At 37.2% G+C, this 22,972-nt stretch overlaps 1 protein-coding gene across 2 annotated transcripts in view; it reads left to right on the top strand.

Moving 5' to 3' along the window:
• Positions 1-22,972, top strand: part of LOC150083227 (stAR-related lipid transfer protein 7, mitochondrial-like) — a 109,755-nt gene that overhangs the window by 21,353 nt on the left and 65,430 nt on the right. For both annotated transcript variants that reach the window (XM_090377123.1, XM_090377122.1), the window contains exon 2: positions 44-225. In XM_090377123.1, coding sequence (XP_090233249.1) covers positions 44-225 — 182 coding nt within the window. The remainder of the gene's footprint in view (positions 1-43; positions 226-22,972) is intronic.

Here is a 22,972-nt window from a genome sequence, read left to right as displayed (position 1 = left end):
GTTCTTAGGAATAATTTTATATCTCAATATTTTTCCATTATAGATGTGCTGATGAGTTGGAAAGACTTCAAAAGACTAATGCCAACCCATATAACCCTTCAAAACTTTGTCAAAAAGTGGTGAATGAACGACTTGAGAACGATGGCTGGGAGATGGTGATAAGTAAAGACAACTTACGTGTATGGAGGAAAGAGGTTCCTGGCACTTATCTTTATGAATACAAAGGTGAACAAATGATTACTTGTATTGCTCAAAATCATTAAACCAATAGATTTTGCCATTTATACTGGGGTGGGGGGCAGAGCCAAGGGATATTCACTTTTTTTTACTAGATGATTGTGATGTTTTTAATCAGGGCTATGTGAAGAATTTTAACTCTAGTGCAGTGCTTTAAAAACTTTTTGTGGGCATGTATCCTTTTTCAAATCTAAATCTTCAGTGGCATATTGCTCTGTACATTAAAAAGGTTTTCCTCCTAGTGATATTTATTCAAGCCAATGGGACAAGAGTGCAGGGCAATTATGTCACTACAAATGCAATGGTAAATAATTACATTGTTGTCTTCCATTGAAAGAAAACTGCCTCTGTAACGTTCACCAACCTCGTGCACTTTGCTTCACTCTGTAATACATGACCACGCACTGCATCATTTGATGTTCGATTGTTCCTGATATACTTTGTATATTTGTAGTTTAGTATTTTGTAAATATTTTGAATATTTATATAGTTTGTAAATATTTAAGTTCAATGTTTTAGTCCTGCTCTTTAGGATGCAACAATATTCCTCATGAATTATGGAACCCGAAGCAAAAGGCCTTTTCCTAAGTGGCCTATGTAAATGCAGGTAGATAATTACATAGTGATATTTATTCAACCTTGAGAATGCTGCGTGGTGGAGTAGCCAGTGGGAGAAGAGAGACACTGGTCATGTGGTACAAGTGGGCAGGGCAATTACGTCACTACAAATGCATAGGTAAATAATTACATAGATCATTTCCTGATTAGATATTGATCATAGTGGCATAATGTTTGGGTAGGGTGCCACCTGTGGTTCCCACATCTACTCCATCAGTACTCTTGTGATGAATATAGAACCTCTGTAAAAGCCAGAAAAGTGTTGTGTTAGTTGTCTGACAGCACCAGTGTAGTTTAGCGTTGGGTTCTGTTGTTTGTGCTGGCTTCTTGGCTGCAGGGCCCCTAGTGGGGCTTCTCATTGCTCTCCACCACCACTGGGAGGTGAGCCAGGCTGTCCATAGTACTCTGGCTGCTCTCCATCAGGGGTTGCCTGAGCTTCCTGACGGAGAACAAAAGAGGGAAAAAAAAAAGCACAAGTGAAGGAGATAGCTGAAGGATGAGAGTAAAAAGGGAAGAAAGAACATCAGTGCGTTTCAACAGGTGTCTCTTTTATGTAGATAAGATCTGACTTACTCTGCCCAACTGTACATTTTACATAGAAAAGCGTGCAGAGGCATTGGCAAGCAAAGCGAGCAGGGGCTAAAGCCCTCTAGTATATCATTAAAAATGGTAATAATTATAAAAAAATTGAAAATTAACACTCAGGGATTAAGGTGCTGGATTTTAAAAGATATTAAAATTTTAAAATTTTCTGGATTTTAGAGAGATATAAGGTGGAGCTGTTTTGGAGAACACATATTTCAATGAATATTTACATCTGTAAACATTTATACTAACTAAAAGATAGTATGGTTAAAATACAAACAACAGTTCAGTTTTTTTAAATGGGAACAAATGATAATGAGCTTAGTTATAGCAAACATCAGAATATCAGTAGTTGTGTTTCAGAGAAAAAATACTTTTAGCATTAGCAAGGGCACATGATGCAAGATAGCAAGCTTATATAGCACCAGCCAAAACACACACACACACACACACATACACACACACACACACTTCTCATTTCACCCATCCACTCGCTCCAAATGTTTGTCTAGTTCTGCCTTGAATCTGTTTAAGCTATCAGCTTCTACAACAACAACAGATGAAAGTTTGTTCCAGCAATCAACCACCTGCTGGCTAAAGACAAACTTCTGCACATCTATCCTACAACTAGCTTTCCTCAATTTGAATTTATGCCCTCTCAGGCGATTATTCTGAGCAAGCTTTATACACCTCAGTCACATCACCTCGCAGGTGCCTAGTCTCCAGACACTAATTTGCAAAACTTAAGCCTTTCTTTGTAAGAGCAATCCTTTGTTCCATTCGCTCATCTTGTCACCCTTCTCTGTAATCGTTCCAACAGCTCATACATCCTTCTTAAAATGAGGCCTCCAGACCTGTATACAGTACTCAAGGTGTGGACTGACCATTGCCTTATACAAGGGGATAATCACCTCCTTATCCCTGCTAGAAAAATTCCTGTATATCATTGACAAGACACCATGAGCTACTCTTGCAGACTGTCTGCACTGCTCAGAAAACTTCATATCTGCCTGCACAATTACCCCTGGTTCTTTTCACTCTCTACCACTGTCAGTGTAGTACCACACAGTTGATACATTACTCTGGGGTTACTGATTCCCATATGCAGTACTTTACATTTGTCAATGTTAAACTTCAGTTGCCACTTCTCAGCCCATCTGCTCAACTTTTCTAGATCCTGTTGCAGCAGCATACCATCATTTGTGTCATTAACAACCCTGCCTATCTTCGTATTGTCTGCAAACTTAGACATTAAGCCTGATATACCATCATCAGTATCATTAATGAATACAGAAAAAACAATAGACCCAACACTGAACCCTGGGGGGACTCCACTAATAACATTAGTCCACAAAGAGCAGTGTCCATTGATTACCACTCTCTGTCTTTTCCCACTCAACCATCCCTTTATCCATAGCAGCAATTTGCCTCCAATGCCACACTGCTCCGATTTGTGCAGCAGTCTTCTATGTGCAAACAGTATCAAAAGCCTTTCTAAGATCCAAATATATGATATCAAAATTATTTTTTTCATCCACTTTGTGACTACATCATATTATCCAATCAAATTGGTCAGGCAAGACTTCCCCTTAACAAACGCGTGCTGTGTCCGAGCTATAACTGAAGTCTTGTCTAGATGATCCTGCAATGCTTCTTTAACCAGTGCCTCCATTAATTTCCCTGGAACAGAAGTTAAACTAACAGGTCTGTAATTACCTGCTCCCCCTTTGATCCTCCTTTGTGGATTGGGGTCACATTTGCTATTTCCAGTCCATGGGTACCTCCCCTGAATCCAAGGAAGCTCTCGTAATTATAGCTAAGAGTTTGCTTACTTCCTGTGCTGCCTCCTTTAATATAACTGGATAGATTCCATCCACCCCAGGTGTCTTTCTTATGTTTATCTTCAACGATTTCTCCTCCACTTTACTCTCAGTTATTACAAGGTTATCTAGCTTACTGCCCGAGTTTTATACACCTCTGGCATTCCCCTCCCTGAATAAATCCTCATGTGTGAATGTAGATGCAAAATATTCATTTAGCTTGTTAGCTACCTGAGCAGGATCATCAACAGTTGAATCATCGATATCAAGTGGACCAATCTGATTCATCCTCTTCCTTGTAGAGTTTACATAAGTAAAGAACTCTTTGCTGTTTTTCTTTGCATCCCTTTGCCAAAGATTTCTCGTAATCTGCCTTCGCCTGCCTAACGTCCTTTGTAACTTGGTTACAGATCAACTTGTATCTATCATAAGCTTCTATGTTACGTGTTAATTTATATGTATCCCATGCATTTTTCTTCTTTGCCACATGTCTAATTAGTTCATCTGACATCCATTTAGGCCTAAATCTTGAACAATATTTCTTAGTTGGTATGAAAAGCCTAGTAGCTTCCAAGATTATTTCTTTGAATGCTTCCCATTTTGAATTTGCTGTTGGTAACATCATCAGTTGGTCCCACCTTATAAAATTTAAATACTGTCTCAGACTACCGTAGGCACCTTTTACGAAAGCAAAAACCCATCCCTTTACCCCTGATGGTAGTTCTCTTTGAGTAAATCCCACTTCAGCACACTGTGATCACTGCCACTTAGTGGTTCCTTTATCTGCAGATTCTTAATGCACAAGAATCACTACTGATAATCAGATCAAGGGTATTACTCCCTCTAGTTGCCTTCCCAAACGTGCTGCTGTAAAAAACAATAAACCAATAAATCCACAAAAGCCTTGCTAGTGTGTGAGTGACCAACCCACAAATTCCAGTCAATCTCTGGGAAATTAAAATTCCCCATTATAAAACACTGATTTACTGGCTCACTCTATTTCTCTGCACAATTGCTCATTATACTCATCAGATTTATTAGGCCTCTAACTCACACCTACTCTCATTTTTCCTTTCCCAATGCTTATGTCACACCAAACAGACTCAACATTGCATTATCCACCAGCATCAATTGGATACACTTAGATTTTGTGTTCCTTAACTAACAGCATAACCCCTTCTCCCTTCTCCCTTCCTGTCTATCCTTTCTGTACACATTATACTCCCCAAATTCCAATTCTGCACTGCTTTTGTCTCTGTGACACCTCGTCTCTGATATCCCAACAATATCTGCTGTTGATGTCTTGACTAGCACTTTATGCTCATCAAATTTATTAACTATTCTCCTAGCATTGGTGTACATGCAAGTATACATGCACCTGTTTCTACTCTAAGTTACCCTAACACAGCCTATGTATGCAATGTAGAATAAGAAAAAATTAACTGTTATTCTTAAAAAATAATTATTATAATGAAGTTTTTATTAGTTTACATGACATTTTGCTTTTAGTAATGTACTGTGGCAAAATTCATTCAGTTTCTCATGTAGCAGTCAAGGTCACTTGGCCTTCTCTTTCATAATGTTATTATGGAGTATGAAGCCAAATTGAATGACTTTAAAATGCCTGTTGTTTTTCTCCCTGCTTTAGTCGTGCACCCAAATGAGCTGTATTGACTGGTTATAATGATGGGGGGGGGAGAAATCTTGGTTGTGTGAAATTAAATCTGTTGTTGATGCATATCAGTAAGTTAGCGTTTTTGAAACAGATTAACCATTGATTTAATGAAGCATACATTTTTCCAGCTAGACCCACACTGTGCATTTTCAATCTTTCTTTGCCCTTGGCTGTTCTGAAGTGACATCAAACTGGTCACCTGCTCATGAAAGCACTCTGACAATCCACATAGCTGTAACTTGTAAGGGTAGTTTGCACTAAGTTAAAAAGTTTTCTGAATAAAAGATAGTACTAAAAGACAGAAATTCAAAGTTATAATACAGCTAAAACTATATGGCCTCTCAGAAATTATATGGTGTTTACAGGATTACCTTGTCTCTTCATCTGTTTTTGCATCCAGTAGGATTTAAACTTCATTAATGAATTAATGATAATGCAGGGGTCTTAATTCTTACAGAACAAGCATAGCTTTGTAATGACTTGCCTTGGTATTGCACTACATTCAAGCAGATGGTCCTACCAAAAGATTAATTGGCTATTTGTTTAAAAGAAAAAACAAACTGCTGTGGCAGCCTGTTTCAGGTCTAACCAGTCCTTCATTAGATAGTAGGTGATCTCTAGTGACAAAACTCCAACAAAACGGATAGCTGTAGCTATATTACAAGTTAGAAAATTTTGATTTCAAATATCCCTTGATCACTCATACCTTACGATGACCAGGTGGGGTCACTATGTGACCCCAACACAACGTTTTTTTACAATTTTTTTTCAATTAATGTTGTAGAGGCTTTGTTATTTTTTTAGCCAAGTTTTTCACATTTTTCCAGATCTCTATGGGTTAATTGCTTAAAAAATTTTAATAACTTAGAAAAAAAAATTTCTTGATTAGGGTCACCTAGTGACCTCACGTAGCCATCGATGTCATAACATTGTTAACTATTATAGAGTGCAATTATTTGTTTGGGCACATTTTGTAAAGCATGAAAGGTCTGGTCAGAGCATGCTTGAAAGTGTGTTAGGACATGCCGCAACATGCTTGCTTTGTTGCCCATAGCATAATATTCTCACGTGCTTGATTTCAGCAGTCCGTAGCTGGATGATGTTGCATAAGTATCTGACCGAAGTTGAACTTGAAAAGTTAGTAAACGAAGAGTTTGAGGATATTCCTGATGAACTGGAATTGTCGGAAGATGAAGACGTGTTACTGGAAGACATTTCACAAAGCCAAAGGCAACAAGTTAGTGATTCATCCAATGAAGACAGTGAAAGCGAAAATTTTGCACATGCTGGTAATGAATTATCTGACAATGGCAAAAATAATAATTCTGTAAATACAATTTTGACTAAAGATGGCACTCTGTGGTCAAAAATACCAACCATCTGCAAGAAGACGTCTTGCAACAAACATATTGAACAAAAAACCTGGACTTACAAGTTATAGTGAGAAGATTACGGCACCCATAGAAGCTTTTGACTTATTCTTACTGACGAAATTTTGGATATACTTATTCAAAAAACCAATCGTAAAGCTATCTCTCTGAAAGGTGATGAATGGAAGGAAGTAAGTCGCGTAGAAATAAAAGTGTTCATAGGCCTGTTAATTATTTCTGGTTCACTCAAAGCATGTCAGGAACCCATTCTAGAATTATGGAGCCACAGAAATCCTGCACTGCAATGTGTGATTTTTTTCTTGCAACCATGTCACGTGCTAGAATTGAAGGATTTGCTCAGATTCATTAGATTTGACAATATAGAGATTCGACCACAATGGCAAGAAGAGTGTTAGCAGTGATTGAGGATATATTCCACATGTTTGTTTTGAATTGTAAAAAAGCGCATATTCCTGGTGGGGACTTATACATTGATTGAGCAGCTTGTTCCATTCCGTGGCTGGTGTCCATTTTGAGTTTATATGAAATCGAAACTGTCCAGGTATGGGATAAAGATATGGACTTTATGTAATGTAGACGATTCTTATTGCTGGAACATGCAAATTTATACTGGAATGATAGATGGTGCACCCGAAAAGGAAGGTTTATTGTCAGCTTATGGAGTTGCCACTGATAACCTCTTTACATCTCTTGCTGTTGCACAAGAATTATTGAAGCAAGGTAAAACACTAAACGGAACTTATGCCGTTCAATCGAAAAGAGGTTCCTCAAGAATTTCGCCCAAATAGAAACTATACAGTGCACTCAACTAATGCTGTATTCACTGAGGATACCATAATGATTTCCTATGTTCCTAAGAAAAATAGGAGCATAATCTTACTATCAACTCAGCACTTTGATTTGAATATATCAGATGAAACAACTGATTTCAAACCCCAAGTGATACTAGACTACAATAAGTGCATAGGGGCTGTAGTCACTTTGGATTGCATGATAGGAGAATATACAGCCTGCCGTAATGCCAAGCGTTGGCCATTGTTGATATTTTTCCAAATTCTGAATTTGGCAGCAGTCAATGGATTTGTTCTGTACACAAAGAAATACGAAGATTACGAAAGAGGTAAAACTTTTAGAAGACCCCTATTCCTTGAAGAATTAGGAATGAATTTGACAGGACTGCTAATAGCTGTGCATTCTCAAGGCTACCCAAATATATTAAAAATGCTATTTGGGTAGAATGCAATGTATGATTTTGGAAACTGAGAAAAAACAGGAACCATGTGGGCAAAATAACATCTGGAACTGGTACGAAATGCGGTCGCTGTACTGCTTACCCCAGGAACCTTGATAAGAAAATCATGAAAAACTGTAGTATGTGTAATCTGTTTGTTTGCAGGAACCATGCCACTGTAATAAAGTCAACAATATGCCAATCATGCAATAACCAGAACAACTAATTACAATTCAGTGGAATGCATATCTACCAAAACTCATTTATGTATGTCTGCCAGGAGCAAAAGTTGATGATGTTGTAGAGCAGTTATCTTTTAAGGGCAGAGAGTGATATTGTTGTACATGTTGCCACTAATGACATTAAGAGTAGGAGATCTGCGGACTCACTTAACAAGTAGAGGTCAATGTTGGAAAAAAGTTGAGTTAGGGTTAAATTTGAAAGTGCCTGCAATTCGGCCCTGGAGTGATTGTGCTGATGCTATTGAGGCAGTGTTAGGTGGGTTGTAAAACTGCCAACTTGAGGGAGGGGGGATTCACAGACTAATAGCTTAATGGTAGCCACAGGCAGAGGTCAAAGTGATTCTTGCACTGCTTCTATTGGAATAAGTAGCAGCCTGCAAAGCAAGGTACTGGGGATTTCAAGAGCTGTTGGGGAGAGTCATCATGGAACAAGTAAATATATGGATTGTGTTAGGGTAACTAAGAGTAAGAATAGGTGTATGTATACTTACATGTACACCAATGCTAGGAGTATAGTAAATAAATTTGATGAATTTGAAGTGCTGGTCAATACATCAAAAGCGTATATTGTTGGGATATCGGAGACGTGGTGCCTCACGAATATAAGCAGTGCAGAATTGGAATTTGGGGAGTACAATTTGTACAGAAAAGATAGACAGGACAGGAAGGGAGGAGGTGTTATGCTGTTAGTTAAGAAACACATAACATCTAAGAAAGTGCATCGAATTTACATTGGTGGACGATGCAATGTTGAGTCAGTGTGGTGTGACATAAGCACTGGTAAAGGGAAAATGAGAGTAGGTGTGTCTTATAGGTGTAATGAATCTGATAAGTATAATGAGCAATTGTGCAGAGAAATATGAGTGGGCCAGTAAATCGGAATCTCTTATAATGGGGGATTTTAACTTTCCAGATATTGACTGGAATTTGTGGGTTGGTCACTCTCACACTAGCAAGACTTTTGTGAATTAATTGGATAACGTTTTCTTCAGCAACATGTTCAAGAGGCAACCAGATGGAGTAATACTTTTGATCTGATTATCAGCAGTGATTCTTCATGCGTTAAGAATCTGCAGATAAAGGAACCACTAGGTGGCAGTGATCACAATGTACTGATGTGGGATTTAAAGATGTAAACTAGCATCAGGGGTAAGGGGAAAGGTTTTTGCTTTCGTAAGGTGGTCTCAGAGAGTTTTTAAATTCTATACAGTGGGATCAACTGATGATGTTACCAATGACGAATTCTAAATGGGAGGCCTTCTGTGACTTAATCTCGGGAGGTACTAGGCTTTTCATACCAACTAAGAAATACTGTTCAAGGTTTAGGCCTAAATGGATATCAGATGAATTAATGAGGCTTGTGGCAGAGAAGAAAAATGCATGGGATGCATATAAATTATCAGATGACACAGAAGCCTATGGTAGATATAAGCTAATCTGTAATCAAGTCACAAAGGAGGTTAGGCAGGCGAAGGCAGATTACGAGAAATATTTGGCAAAGGATACAAAAAAAGCAAAGAGTTCTTTACTTATGTAAACTCTAGAAGGAAAGGGTTGAATCAGATTAGCCCACTTAACATAGATGGTTTGACTATTGATGATCATGCTCAGATAGCTGATAAACTGAATGAGTATTTGCTTCTACATTCACACACTAGGAGTTATTCAAGGGAGCTAAGTGATTTTGTAATAACTGAGAACAAAGTGGAGGAGAAATTATTGAAGTTAAACATTAGGAAGGCACCTGGGGTGGATGGGATCTATCCAGTTATATTAAAGGAGGCAGCAAAGTAAGCAAGCAAACCCTGAGCCATAATTATGAAAGCTTCCTTAGACCCAGATAATTCCCCATGGACTGAAGATGTGCAAATGTGTCCCCAATTCACAAAGAGGGATCAAAGGGTGACTCGGTTAATTACAGACCTGTTAGTCTAACTTCTGTTCCAGGGAAAATAATGGAGTCACTGGTTAAGAAAGTGATGTAGGATCATCTAGAAAATACTGAAGTTATAGTTCAGACACAGCATGGGTTTGTTAAGGGGAAGTCTTGTCTGACATTTAATTGGATACTGTCATGTGATTGTCTCCTTGTATAAGGCAGTGATTAGGCCACACCTTCAGTACTGTATACAGGTCTGGAGGCCTCATTTTAGGAAAGATGTAGAGCTGCTGGAACGAGCACAGAGAAGGGCAACGAGATTGGTGAGTTGACATAAGGTTGGTGTTACCAAGAAAGGCTTAAGTTTTGCAAATTGCAGCTTCTGGAGACTAGGCACCTGCGAGGTGATCTGATTGAGGTGTATAAGGTCCTGAACGGATTAAGCAAGCTCAATGCTAATGGGATTCTTTCTTAGATTACTCACCTGAGGGGGCATAAATTCAAATTGAGGAAAGATAATATAGTATACATATGCAGAAATTTGCCTTTAGCCAGCAGGTGGTTGATAGTTGGAACAAACTTCCATCTGTTGTAGTGGAGGTCGGCAACTTAAATAAATTCAAGGCAGAACTAGAGAAACATTTGGAGTGAAATGAGAATGGTGTTTTTTTTTGGCTGTTTCTGTATAAGCTTGCATCGTATGCCCTACTAATGCAAATGTTACACAACTATTTCGTTATTACCAGTATTTAACTTACCAGCTATGTTTGATTTAATTTTTTGTGTGTTATTTCTACTATTAAACGTTTATGTAGCTTTGTATTGTGTTTTATTTCGTGTACTTAGTAAATGGAAAATATTAATTGCTGGGGTCACTTAATGATCCCACCTGGTCGTTCACATTATATTTTTGATGTGTTCATCAGAAGGTTAATAAACCTTTTTATGACTGTTTTGTCTGTGTTGCCACTACAGACTGCTTACTATCTAATGAAGGACCAGTTTATCCTAAAACAGGTTATCACAGCAGTCTTATCATTTTAAACAAATGACTGATTAACCTTTTGGAGAGATCATGTCTTTTATTGTGCAACATCAGGACAACTTGATCAGTTTAAAAGACAAGACAGTCCTGTTAATGTCTTATAAAGAGAGAAATTATTATTATTATTGTTGTTGTTAGTAGTATTAGTAATGGAAAATGATGCAAGAAATTAAGCTTATACAGCACTAGATGAAACAAAAGGCGAAAAAAGCCAGTACTTTCCATTTCACCTGTCCATTCCCCTTTAGCAGTTTATCTAGTTCCACCATGAATTTATTCAAAATGACCATGTCCATAACACCAGATGAGGGTTTGTTTCGACAATCAATCACCCTGTGGCTGAGGGCAAATTTCTGATCAGCAACCATCCTACCTCAATTTGAATTTATGCCTCCTTGTGTTTAGTCTGAACAAGAGGAAGTGTTCCATCAGCATTGAACTTACTCAATCCATTTGAGGCCTTAAACATCTTAATTATCTCCACACAGGTGCCTTATCTCCATATTCTATTATTTGCAAAACTGAAGCCCTTCCTGGTAAGAACAGCCTTTGGCTCAACTCATCAATCTTGTTGTTCTTTCCTACATCTTCCAACAGATCCATAGCCTTCCTAAAATGAATTTTCTAGATCTGTATGCAGTATTCAAGATGTGGCCTACCCATTGTCTTATGCAAATAGATAATTACCTCCTTATCCCTTCTGGCAAAATTCCTGTATATCATTGACAAAACCTCAGTGTAGACAGATAGCCATCCTGGCAACCTGTCTAATGCTTGAAGAACTCATTTTCATTCTCCACTGCCTGAGTGTGGTACCACATAGCTGGTAAGTTAATCCAGAATTGCCGCTCCCCATATGAAGTACCTCGCATCTGTCAATAATAAACTTCAGTTTGCCCATTCTCAGCCATCTGCCTAATTTGTCTAAATCTTGTTGGAGTAGCATACTCTTATAACTGATTAACTACACTGATAGCCTTTGTATCATCTGCAAACTTGAACATTAAAGCTGATATGCATTCATCAAAATCATTAATCAATATAGAAAAGAATACTGGGCCCAGCACAGAACCCTGGGGGGGATCTGATAACATTTGTCCAAGATGAGCAGTCCCCATTGATAAACACATTTGTCTTCTTCGCGTTCAACCGCCCATCCCTCTATCTATAGCAGCAACTTTCTCTTAATGCCACACCGCCCAGTTTGTATAGCAGTCATTTATGTATAATAGTCTCAAAAATAAGCTTGTCTGAAATCTAAGTACAGCCACTCTCCGACTTATGTAAGGGTTGCGTTCTGCAGAACTCTACGTGTCAGAATTTCTGTAATTGCTTATGCAGCACTCGCAAATTTGATTGAAGCAAAAAAGAAATGTTCGACGAACATGTTAATAGAATAAAAAATTGAATATTTATTCAATTTTTTTTTATCTCATGCACAGGAAAAATTACAAAAGTGTACAAAATTACAAAAATTTCAAAATTATAAAATTACAAAAAGAGAGAGGAGACAGGCATAACATTAGCAAGTTTTACCTTTCGAGCATCGTTACCAGAATTAACTCTCCAGCTGATAAGTGTACCACTGCGGAAGTTGAGGGCTGTGGAGATTTAGAAGCAGTTTTTCCAACACATCACAAAATTTCTCTGCATCTGCAGAATCGGCACTGGCAACTTCACCACATACTTTAATGTTTTGGAAACCAGCGTGATGCGTGAACCTGTTAAACCACCCATTGCTTGCCATGAACTTTGCTTGGGGTTCGCCGTACTTATCCTTAATATCTTCATAAATACTTCTTGCTCTTGCTTGAATGACCATTGGACTCAGGGGCACTCGCTTCTGAATCTGATTTTGCATCTATATTATTAATAGCTTTTCCATCTTCGATATAGCACCTGAATGCTGTTTTGTGATCACCGTTGATCTTAAATGCATTGATCACTGTGTGTTTATATGCACACTGTCCCTTAAAATAGTATTCACTGTTGAAGCAGCGAGACCTAATTCCGTGCAATAGATGACAAACTTTGTCCTGCTTCATACTTTTTAATCATCTTCATTTTTAAATCAATTTTGTTTCGTTTCCTAGCAATGCCAGCACTTGCACTTTCTGTTGGTTCTTTTCCCTTCACCATTGTTATAAGTAAATAGGAATGAAGAGAAGATTCTGAAAATTTATTTTTGTTTTTTATATGATTGAAGATTTCAGTGAAGGGGAACTCATTTCACTATAACTTGTAAAAACCCACAGAATTCCAGTTATCGGTATTATCGCAAATGCAATAAGGTAGAGTTTACTACCCATTTATAATAAATCGCATTAACAGAAAAGCCCAATAAACCAGAAAGTGCAAATTGTTTTTGTTTTATGGTAGTGACCTCCAGAAATGTGTTTTAAGAAAATATCACAAAGGCATTCAAAATTGCTTCTTATAACGGAACATATGATAACAATGAATATGTAGTGCAATTTCCATTATAAAAATGACCTTTTATAAATAGCTTAGTTATATAGTGAAAATTTTAACTTCTGAGGTCTTGGAACAAATTACCAAAAAAACCAATGTGTTATTGGGTTCATATTACGATATTTTCATGATATCCCTATTTATTCCTATGGGATGCAAAATACATTTCCATGATTTTTTTAAGTTTCCGCCGGCCGCCAAAAACTTGTGTGAAGTCGAATTTCTGTAAGTCGAATATTATGTAAGCTGTGGAGTGGCTGTATATGATGTTAAAATTAATTTTGCATCGAGTTACTTTGTTACTGTGTCATAATATCCAATCAGATTGGTGAGATAAGATCACCCCTTAAAAAATCAATGCTCCAACTACAGTATAAATTGCATTGCTGTCAAGATGGTCCTACATTGCTTCTTAAACCAGTGACTGTTATTTTCCTTGGAACAGAAGTCAAATCTAACAGGTCTGTAATTACCCATGTCTCCCTTTGATATCCCTTTGTGAATTGGGAATACATTTGCACATCTCCAATATGGTAGTGCCCCAAACTCCACAGATGCTTTCATAATCATGGCTAAAGTTGCCTACCTCTTTTGCTGTCTCCTTTAATATAACTGGATAAATCCCATTCACCCCAGGTGCCTTTTTTACATTGTTTCAACAATTCTTCTTCCATTTCCCTCTCAATTATCAAAAACAGTCATCTCCCTGCCAGAATTTGACTCACTTTTGGCATGTCCATCCCTAAAAATTCCTCATGTGTCAATATAGATGCAGAATTCCCATTCAGTTTGTCTGCAACCTGAGCAGGATCATCAGCAGTTAATCCATTCTCATCTAGAGGACCGATGTAATTCAATCCTTTCATTCTGCTGTTTACATAAGTAAAGAAGTCTTTGCTGCTTTTTTGATTCTTTGTTAGAGACTTCTTGTAATCTGCCTTGGCTTGCTTACTCTCCTTTCTCACTTGATTTCATACTAGTTTATATCTACTGTAGGTATCTATCACTTGATAATTTATATACATCCCATGCATTTTTCTTTATTGCATAAGTCTCATCAGTTCATCTAACATCCATTTAGGTCTCTGCCTTGAACTGTATTTCTTAGTTGGTATAAAAGTCTGGTAGCTTCTACGATAACATCTCTGAGTGCTTCCCATTTAGAATTTGCTGTTGGTAACTTGATCATTTGGCCTCACTGCATAGAATTTAAAAACTGTCTGAGACTGCTGTACTCACCTTTACAAAATCACTTGCCCTTGACAGTAGTTACATCTTTAATTAAATCGCATATCAATGAATTGTGATCACTGGCAAGACTTGGAGGTTCTTTTGTATGCAGATTCTTAATCAAGAAAGGTTGCTGCCAATAATCAGATCAAGAGTATTGCTTTCTCTTCTCACTCTGACATGCTGATGTAGGAAACAATCATCCAGTAAATCCACAAAAGCTTTGCTACCGTATGATTGACCATTCAAAAAGTTTCAGTCAATATCTGGAATGTTAAAATTCCCCATTATATAAGACATTCTGCTGTACTGGCCTAATCTGTATGTCTGTAAATTTGTTTATTATATTTGTCACAGTCATTAGTCCTCCTACCCTCATTTTTGTTGTCTCAACGTTATGTCACTTCAAACTGACTCAGCATCGCACTAACCACCCATGTCCACTGGTTGTATTGCCTTACATTTTGTGTTTCTTAACTAAGAGCATAACCTTTCTCCCATCCTGTTTGTTTTTCCTCCCTACACATTTTACTCATTCAAATTTTGAACCTCTTATATATGGATGACACCATGTCTCTGATATCCACAGTTCTGATATCTGCATTTGATGATTGATCAGCACTTAAAATTCATCAGATTTATTTACTGTCCTCCTAGCATTAGTGTACATGTAAGAATACCTGCAACTGCTTTTATTAACCCTCACACAGCTATATATTTGCTTATTCCCTGAGAGCACCCAGCAGGTCTTGAATTCCCTAACACTTTGCTTTGCAGGCTGCTACTTGTTCCAATGTATGAGGTGTAAGAATTACTTTTACTCTGGCTTCAGTTACTGTTAAACTATGAGGACTGTTCAGGACATGACTACTGTATTGCTATTTCTAGCTGAGCTGCAGAATTTAAGACCAAACCAAGCTGCATCACAGAGCAGCTGTGCAGTTGACTCGTATGCACAGTGTGACTTTGGCATTCGGTCAAGTTTATGTCTGTTTGGTTTGCCTACATACAATGGATGTGACATGTGAGGAACAGTATGGTGCTCTCAAATTTTGTTTCTGTCTAAAGAAAATATTTCGCTGAAGCATATGAAATGTTAAAAGAGGCTTGTGGTGAATTTACACTTCCATATAGCACAGCTCATAGGTGGTTTAGAATGTTAAAGATGAATGTGATTCGTTTACAAAAATCAGCATTTCTGGAGCTCCAACCACTGCTATCACCACAGAAACCATAAACACTGCTTCTGCAGTCTTAAGAGAAGATTGTCGTATGACAGTAAGGCAAAAGGCAGTGTTTAGAATATCAGTAGAAAGCACGCACAGTGTTTTCTGTGACCATTTGCATATGACATGTTTGTGTATGCTGGGTTCCAAGAGTATTCACACTTGGGCAACAGCAAGTCACATGGAGGTTTGTCAGGATCTGCAACAGATGGTTACTGAAGATGGTGAGGTTCTACACAAGGTGATAATTGTAGATGAGATATGGCTTCATCATTTCAACCTAGAGTGTAAGAAACAAAAGCTCTGTTTGGAAGTCTGCATCATCACCAACACTGAAAAAAAAGCAAAAGTTATGGCTTATTCAGGAAAGGTTATGTTTATTTCTTTTTTGAAATTCAAGGAATGCTTTACCAGCATGTTGTGCCACATCATACAACTGTTATGTAACTGTACTGCACACTTTGTGGGATCATATTTGTTGTAAATGACCACAGCTGCACACAGGTGAGTGGATGCTGCATCACAACAATGCAAGGCCTCACATTGCTCATACCGTCATAAAGTACTTAGCTTGTATTAATGTCAAATGTGTTCCTCATCTGCCCTATACCCCTGACACTCTGTGATTTTTTTTTTATTTCCAAAATGTGAGGAAAATGTTTCCATTCGTTAGAAGAAGTAAAGGCATCAAGACATTGGAGGCAATTCTCACACGCATGTAAAAAAATGGCTTCTACCATGTTTTTGAAAAATGGAGTAAGTGCATTTTGTCAAATGGGGACTTTATTGAGCAGCCCTCGTATTAGTCTTATCATTTTTCATATGGATTCTTAAAGACAAATGTGATCATTTATACGAGTGCTGGATTGTTTTCTTAATATTTCCAGGTGTTGATTTTTCTTCTTTTTTTTTTTTTTTTTCTTTTGTAAAATGTTCTGGATTCAAAGAATTCATTTTGTAAAGTGCTGGTGTTTACTGTACATGTTTAAAAATTAAATAAAAAAAAATCAGTGGAACATTTGCAGAAAATTAGTTTCTATATCTAGTGTTAGCTTGTATTAAAATATTGTTAATATGTCTCAGAAATCCTCACTACAGACTTATTTTATTTGTCCTACTTTCATTAACCATTTCACGAGTGGGTTTCTGGATAGTATGCAATCCACTCTGATTGTGCTTTCTTGAAGAATTGGAAAGTTTATTAAAAAAATTCAAAAACTGTGTGCATGCATGTTTTTAAATATTAATGTTTTCCTATTTTGACTTTATAGCAAAACATTAGTGTTTAGTTTTAGAATATGGTAGAAGCTATGAGCCTTTGCTGAACAACTGGGGGGAGAGAGTGTAAAATATAGGTAAGAAAATAAACAAATTATGCACTTCCCTTTTCACATAGGTAATGATCCACTTTACCTTTGAATTTCTTCAAATTGCCAGCCTTTGGCAGCAACTTGTTCTAGTAATCAATAACTTGCTGGCTAAAAGAAAATCTGTAATCTAGTCTAAACCCCTTCCCCTGTAATTTGGATAGTTCTGAAATGCTTTATGTTCCCTAGTTCTGATATACTTATTAGCAGTGAAAATTTTGTCTTCATTTACATTACTAACCTCCCTCTCAGTCTTATAAATCTCGATCATGTCCTCTCCATCTGTCATTTGCCAAGCTCTGTATCCCACCTAATTGGTCTTTCCTTCTGAACTCATCCTTTTGCAAATCTCACCATGTGAGTGGCCCATCTTTGGAGAAGCTCAGTGTCATTTTTTAGACAAGGTCTTTATACTTGGATACAGAATTCCAAGTGTGGTTTTAGAATTGGCAAATGACAGATGTAGTCCTTATGTAGTGTGATTATGACCTCCCTATCTCTTACAGGCTACTGTTTAATAAATTATTGACAGGGTACCATGGACTTTACCAGCTGTTTGTTTACACTGCTTAGAGATATTCATATCTGCCTCTGTCATAACTCCGAGATCCCTTTCTTCCTCTAGTGTTTTTAATTCAACTGCATCAAGGGTGTAAATTATTTTGGGGTTGTTCATAAATGTGAGACCTTGCATTTTGCTGCATTAAAACAGCTGCCACTTTTCTGACCATCCTTGAAGCCGGTTCAGTCATCCTGAAGGAGCACTGCTTGGTACTGATCATTAATAACTCTCCCTCAGTGCGTAGCACATGCTTCTTGATTAGACCGGGGTTCGAGCCCGTCACCACCAAATACGGAGGATGCGGAAAGGTCAGGGAATGACCACCGCATATCCCGGAGCAATATGGCCTTAGTTGCTAATGCTCCTAAAATCCAAATAACAAACAAATAACTCTCCCAATCTTTATATCATCTGCAAATTTTGACATCATGCCCTCTATCCCTTCGTCAACAACATTTATCAAAATCAGAAGCAGAATTGGTCCAAGAATTGATCCTTGGAGGACCCTACTTCTGGTGTTACACTGATATGAAGAATACATTAATCACAATGCTTTGCTTTCTGCCTAGCAGCTACCTGCGATCCATCTTAGAATCTTTCTAGTAATTCCAGCATATTGAAGTTCACATATAACTTCTCATGAGACTGGGTCAAATGGCTTGCTAAAATCGAAATATAAACTATATTGAAATTGTTCCCTAAACCAGCTCATGAGTAACACTGTCAAAATAGCCTATCAGGTTAGTTAAACATGATTTTTCTTTAACAAAACCATGTTCTGTGTTCTTCAGAATACCATTTCTATATAAATGTCTTTGGACTGCACTCTTAATCATTGCCTCCAAGATTTTCCCTCTGCCAAAGCTAGACTATCCTGTCTTTAGTTACCACTGTTAGAACTGCCTTTTTGTATTGGCGATACCTTGGTACTACTTCATCTAAAGGAATCTCTCCTGAATGCTATGGTATGCCCTCATAATTAACCTTAGTGGTTGAATGCACTCTCTAGCTACCTTCCTCAAAATTGCTGGGTGTATGCCATCAACTCCAGAAGCCTTACTTGCCTTTGGGCTTGAAAGTTTTTCTGATTAATAATAATGTTCTGAAAATTCAATATTGCTAATTAATGCTTGCCAATTTCACTTGCACAGCTTCTCCTCAAGGGTCTTTTGTCAGTAATGAGCAATGCAAAATACTTATTCAAATCATCAGCAACATCAGCTGGGTTAATTGAGACTTGCCTATTACACAGTGGTACACTGTGATTCATTTCCTTCTTTGTACTCTTACATGAAAAACTTCTTATCCTCATTCTTTGCTCTCTGAGCCAGTACTTTCTCATATTCATCATGGCCACCCTAACCTTTTCTTTGGTACCATTAAAAATCAACTTGTAGCTGTGTAGGCTTCAGTGCTTTACATTGCTTTATAAATTTCCCATGCTATCTTTTTCTGCTCTGTTAGCCTGGCCAGCTCCATATTCATCCATCTCAGTACTCTTCTTGTGCTATATTTTCTTAATTGTATGTATGCATTCTTGGCTTCTGTAACTATTCATTTAAAGGTATCCCATAATTCTAATATATTCACTCTCCCTCCCTCTGCAATCCGACCAGTTCATAGATGGCATGTAATTTCTTAACTTTTCATAGTCTTTTTTTTTTTTTTCCTGATATTAAAACCCGTGACTTTACCTTTAACTATTGTAACACTTTTCTTCATCTTCCAGCTAATGACTGCATGATCACTACTAGCCAGTGGTTCCTCTACTGTAAGCCGGTGGTATCATCTGATTCGTGAGTAATGATGAGGTCTAGAATATTCTTACTCCTAATATTTTCTCTAACATGCTGGTCAAAATAATAATCATTTAGTTTATTTAAAAATTTTGTTTCCCATGGTGAGTTCCCCTCCCACTTAACCAGTTAGGGGCAAACTGAAATCACCCATAATAAGACAATCTCTCTCACTCCATTTGCATGTAGAGACCTTCATTATGCTCATCACAATCATCTGGTTGTTAGATTACTCCCACTCTCATTATACCTTTGCATTCATCTAACGCACACCACATAGATTCTATGCAGGTAGGCATAACTTCTGACTCAGCAAAAAATAATTTTTGCTCAGGCTGCTTTTGATAAGCATGACCCCAGCACATCTTCTATTTTCCTTATCCTTCCTGAATATATCATACGTACCATATCTGAACTCATCATCCCCAATTTCCAGGTGGCACCATGTTTCCATTGCTCCATTATGTCAATATTAGTGTTCCTAACCAGGAGTTTGAATTCTCCCATTTTATTGACAACACTCCAGATATTACTGTAGATACAGTCAAGATTAAGTATTCTTCGATAGTTTTCCAGCCTGACACACACACACACACACACACACACACACACACACACACACACCCTTTGAAGCTATTTGGGCTTGTTTCTCTACCTACTCATTTGAAACGTTGCTACCCTCAGAACGTCTTTCTGATGTTGGCTGTTGCGACAACAAACAAGAATTCTTGAGATGTCTGCAAGCATTACTTTGACCCATATTATCAAATAAATGCATGTCTATATTACTCTTGTCCCTCCTAACTATCAGTTTCCCTGAACCCTTATGATATCATCATGGTATTGGCTAAAACCCTCTGCAGAAACTTTTTTTAAATGAATTCCCATCTCTACAAAATAATAATGCTCCCTTTCCCTTCCCTTAGAACCTAACAATCTGTTGGTAACATCATCAATTGTTACTACTGGCAAACACTGATTCTAATTCTAGTCCATTTCTAGTAATGAACCAAGTTTTAATTTGAGATGGTACCTTACATTGTGTTCAAAGAAAAGAATCACCAATTGAACTTGGTGTGTCTACTAGTGTAACCTTAGAACACATGCCACAGGCTGTGCAACTTATTAAAGTCATATCTGAAATGTCCACAGGCATTTCCATCTGAGTTAGTTATATCCTCAGACTGTATTGAAAGTGAAATTTGTAACAACCGTTATTTAGGTAAAATCTGAACTTAAGAAAATTGCAAAATTTAATTTTGTAATATATTACAGAATTTAAATTAACAAAGTATTAAACATATTAAAAGTGCAGAAATTAAACTTTTACTGAAACTATTCACTAGTGAAATTAAATTTTGCCTTAAGTTATATTCTTGCCTTAGTTACCAGCAAGAACTTAGCAGAAGCTAAGTTCTTAGCTTCTGTTAACTTAGCAAGAACTTATAACTTAGCAGAAATACTTTAGGAAAGTTAAGAACTAAATTTAGAAATATTGTAGAAATCAATTTCACAGAATTACTGAAATAAGATTTAAAAATTATACAAAGTAAATTTAAACAAAAAAAAAATTGCTTAAAACAAAAAATTAGTGTGAGATTGTTAAAAATAAAATCAAGATCAAAAGTTTATAAAATATTTAAAGGCGAAGGCCTCATGTTACAAGGTAGAATGAGTAACATGTAGGTTAGTGCAAAAGCATCATTTTTACGTAGCCATCTACCAAAGTAGTTAAATTAATTAATTAAATTGGCATCATTTTGGTTATATCTCATTGTGAATGCCTTCACAACGAGTTGCCATGGTATTTTACTACCTCGAATAAATAACACTTCACTAGTGGAGAAGACTACTGTTATTTATTCTCAGCTGATACCACCACCACCACCCAGACGGCACTGTTTCAAAGCTTGTTGGCTTCTCTTCGGTTGGTGGGCATGTACCCTAGTGTCATGCTACGAGGGAATGACTAACATGTAGGTTAGTGCAAAAGCGTTATTTTTACGTAGCTGTCTACCAAAGTAGTTAAATTGATTAATTAAATTGGCATTGTTTTGGTTATATCTCATAACTGGGTTGTCACTATTGCAACACCAGGGTACCTGCCCACCCACCGAAGAGAAGCCAACAAGCTTTGAAACGGTGCCGTCTGGGTGGTGGTATTCGCTGAGAATAAATAACAGTAGTCTTCTCCACTGGTGAAGTATTTATTTGAGGTAGTACAATACCATGGCAACTCGTTGTGAAGGCATTCACGATATGAGATATAACCAAAACGATGCCAATTTAATTAATTAATTTAACTACTTTGGTAGATGGCTACGTAAAAATGATGCTTTTGCACTAACCTATATGTTGATCAAAAGTTTGTAACAAAAATAAAAACTAGTTTTTTGACATAATATCCTGTATGCATCTTACTTGATTCAGTGTCAAATTCCAAAAAATTTCTTCTATTTTGACTTGAATCAGCTTATGTTATTATGCATGTCTACACCAATTTTCAAAACTGTCATAAATATAAAAGCAGCTGTTGTTAAATGTATATTTAATAGATATTTACTATATGCCTGTGGAATTTCATGACAATTTGTGCATAAGCAAATGTAAATCATTGATGCTACTTCAAACCAACATTAAACATATATACATACACTGGTGTTCAAAGAAAGTGCATCACCTAGGAATTTCACATTTCTAACCCTTTTTTGCGATGGTATGTTACATTATTGACCAGCATCAGAAATAGAAATATAACCAAAACATATTTATTAATAGTTAAGGCAAAGCTAAGTAATATTTGACAGGTGCCCTCAAAATATTCCAAAATGAGTATTTGCAACCTTTATACAGCACAACCTTTATTGTTGTGTTTTGGTAAACACAACAATTATGGCTGAAATGTTAATCAGAAGCCCTCAATTTGCTTCAGTTTAAATGGAAAACAAAATGAAAAGTACACCAGGTGCAAAGTAATATTTAGTTTAACTGCCTCTGGACCTGATGACAGCAGCATACCATCGAGGAATCGACAAGGTCAATTTCTGAAGATAATCAACTGATAGTTCGAGGTGTGGTTCCAAACATGAATTATGGCTTCCTGAAGTTCACGAAGGATCTTTTGTTTCTTTCTGGCAACTGCAGATTCCACACGATGCCAACAGTTTTCTATACGATTCAGGTCTGGACTGTTTCCTGGCTAGCTAAGAGTTGTAATGGACCGTTCTTCCAACCATTTTTTCACTGTAACAAATGTAAACACATTACTGTCAAACCTCTAATGCAGAAATGAAGCTAAAGTAACTACAGAAGTGCCTACTTACACTTTTCACCTGATGACAAGGATCAGAGTCGTCCTGAAAGATGTAGTTACTTGGCAGGTTGAAATGGTCTCTAATGGTTGGCAGTAATTTGCCTTCCAATATAGCCAGGTATCTATTGGCATTTATGGAACCTTTTATAAACTGCAGGTGACCACCTACTCTGCGATACGAAATGCACCCCCACATCATTTGGCCTATTAGGGAATTTCATTGTAGACACCATACAGTCTGGATAGTGTTCTTCACCATGTCTATGGCAAATCGTTTGTCTCC

This window comes from Mastigoproctus giganteus, chromosome 7 (genome assembly GCF_048544385.1).
Source record: "Mastigoproctus giganteus isolate SK-2022 chromosome 7, ASM4854438v1, whole genome shotgun sequence".
NCBI lineage: Eukaryota > Metazoa > Arthropoda > Arachnida > Uropygi > Thelyphonidae > Mastigoproctus > Mastigoproctus giganteus.
Note: the sequence above shows the minus strand (reverse complement) of the source record. Positions and strands in the feature narration are given on the sequence as shown.